At 47.5% G+C, this 1962-nt stretch overlaps 1 protein-coding gene across 20 annotated transcripts in view; it reads right to left on the reverse strand.

The window, feature by feature from the left end:
* RGS22 (regulator of G protein signaling 22) overlaps positions 1–1866 on the reverse strand; it is a 129256-nt gene extending 127390 nt beyond the window's left edge. For 8 of the 20 annotated variants that reach the window (XM_081503385.1, XM_081503381.1, XM_081503401.1 and 5 more), the window contains exons 1-2: positions 1711–1866; positions 1183–1211 (exon numbers count right to left, since the gene is read on the reverse strand). In XM_081503385.1, the coding sequence (XP_081359511.1) occupies positions 1183–1211; positions 1711–1735 (54 nt within the window). In that variant the 5' untranslated portion in view covers positions 1736–1866. Of the gene's footprint in view, positions 1–1182; positions 1212–1569 lie in introns of all 20 variants that reach the window. The other 12 variants (XM_081503398.1, XM_081503394.1, XM_081503388.1 and 9 more) reach the window with 4 other exon arrangements.
* Between the last annotated feature and the right edge of the window lie 96 nt (positions 1867–1962).

The following is a 1962-nucleotide window of genomic DNA, read 5'->3' on the forward strand; positions in this document are numbered from 1 at the left end:
AAAAAATCAAGAGAAAGAGGAATGGCTAATAGAATTTTCAAGATGGCCTCATTAAGTTGCCATAAGCTGGGGAAAGATGTGGAGAGGTCAGCAGACAATTCAAATGTAATGCCTGTGACAGACTTTGTGCTGGAGTTGTACGGGAAAAGGTTATCTTGAAAAATGCTTACCTCTTGCCTGCGTGAAGAACAGTTCAGGAAGCAGCTTAAAGAAATGTGCTACTACACAGAATGATGCCAAAGCAACAGGAAGATTGTCGCAGTTTCTGCCACACTATTTGTGCCTCTGTTTTGGTCTCCCCCGGTGGTGGACCAAAGATCTGGAAGAGTGAATGTGGGAAGTGCTAGCAGATGCAAGGTAGCAGAAAGCCTCTACTCTCAGCTCCTACTAGACTATGAACTTTTTGAGACTTATCCTAGCATTTAGCACCACACTTGAATATAGAGGCACTCATGTTTGTTGAGTAAAAAGCCAAAAGCAAATAAGATAATTGACCAACAAGAGAAATTAAGTGCTGTAGGACATAAGCAAATAATGTAGAGAAGTGTTAGAACTCTTGGAATCAAGCCTCTGTACGAATGGGGCTTTGCTGCCTCCTATCTTAATGCATTACCTGGGACAAGTTCCTTAAATACACAGAGGGAATCGCAGTAGAACCCACTACTTTAGATACAGCACTCACCTAAATGACAACAGATATAATGCACTTGGCCAAGTACTTATTATGGCTCAACTCTCCAGAAGTCTGAGCTGAGACTATCTGGTACATTTTCAAAAGAATTATAACTGTAAACAGACCTTTTGTTATTAATCAATGCCACCTACTAAGGTTTACTGTAACCAGGAACTGCTCAGCCCCAACACAATAAAACCATGGAGATGAATCTACTCTCATGGAGTCATCAACAAACTTAGCAAAGTCGAATGAGGCCATTTATATAAAAGAACTTTTAACAATGAACAGCACCCACCATGAAAAATCAGTTGGCCCCTTCTTAAAAATGTACCTGTTAAAAATAAATTCTTGAACCCAGCACCATTGTTATGAAACCAAAGCTTATATTATAATTCATTCGGCAAAAAGAAAGGAAAAGAAACACCATTGCTAAAAAGTGATCTATGATTTGCTATTTTTAAAAAGCCAAAGGGGGAAAAAAAAGTAGCCCTCTAAATTCTACTTACAAATCCTTCTTCTGTAATAGTTGGTGGCTCTGAAACAAAATAAAATATTACATTATCTCACTCAAATCTGATTTCCTTTTAAAGTAAATGAAATAATTTGAGACAGTACTCAGGCCTGCTTTATACGTGGGCAAGCTCAGTAAAACTCTTGGCCCTCTGTTTGCTCTCCGCACATGGATTGAATTTGAAGTTGGAATTCAAGGTGGAAGTGGGTAGAAAAGGCCTCTGGAATCCAGCTTGGTCACTAATCAACTGCGACCCCCAGAGTCAACCTTAATAGATGGAAGCCTCCATGACTCCCGCTGCAAAACGGAGAATTAAGCAAGATAAAATAAGACGGTGCCAACGAGGCACTGGAAAAGGGGGGTGTCGGGTTAAATTCCTTACAAAATGCGGAGAGAGGGCTCTGAAGCCTGTGCTACCAAGGTTAGGAAGAGGGGTCGCCCGGGGGACAGAAGGAAGCCCAGAGGCGGTGCGCGGTGGGGCCGCCCCGCGCGCCCCGGCCCCGACCCCGGCCGCCCCACCTACCGACGGTGAGCCGCCTCTCGGGCATGTCGCCGCCCGCGCCCCGCGCCCCCGGCACCCGCGCGGGGCGTCAGGACGCCACGGGCGCGGGCCGTCGGGCCCCGGGAACGGACGCCGACGCGCAGCGGCGCGCGCGGCCCCGGGCGGCCTGCCCGCTGTGGCCCTAGCGCGGCTCGAGTTGCTATGGAGCCGAGACAATGCGGGCGCAGAGCAGCGGCCCGTCACGCGCCTTTCGGGGGGTGGGGGGTGCTCCCC

This window comes from Giraffa tippelskirchi, chromosome 6 (assembly GCF_054371585.1).
Source record: "Giraffa tippelskirchi isolate mGirTip1 chromosome 6, T2T-mGirTip1v1.2.pri, whole genome shotgun sequence".
Taxonomy (NCBI): domain Eukaryota; kingdom Metazoa; phylum Chordata; class Mammalia; order Artiodactyla; family Giraffidae; genus Giraffa; species Giraffa tippelskirchi.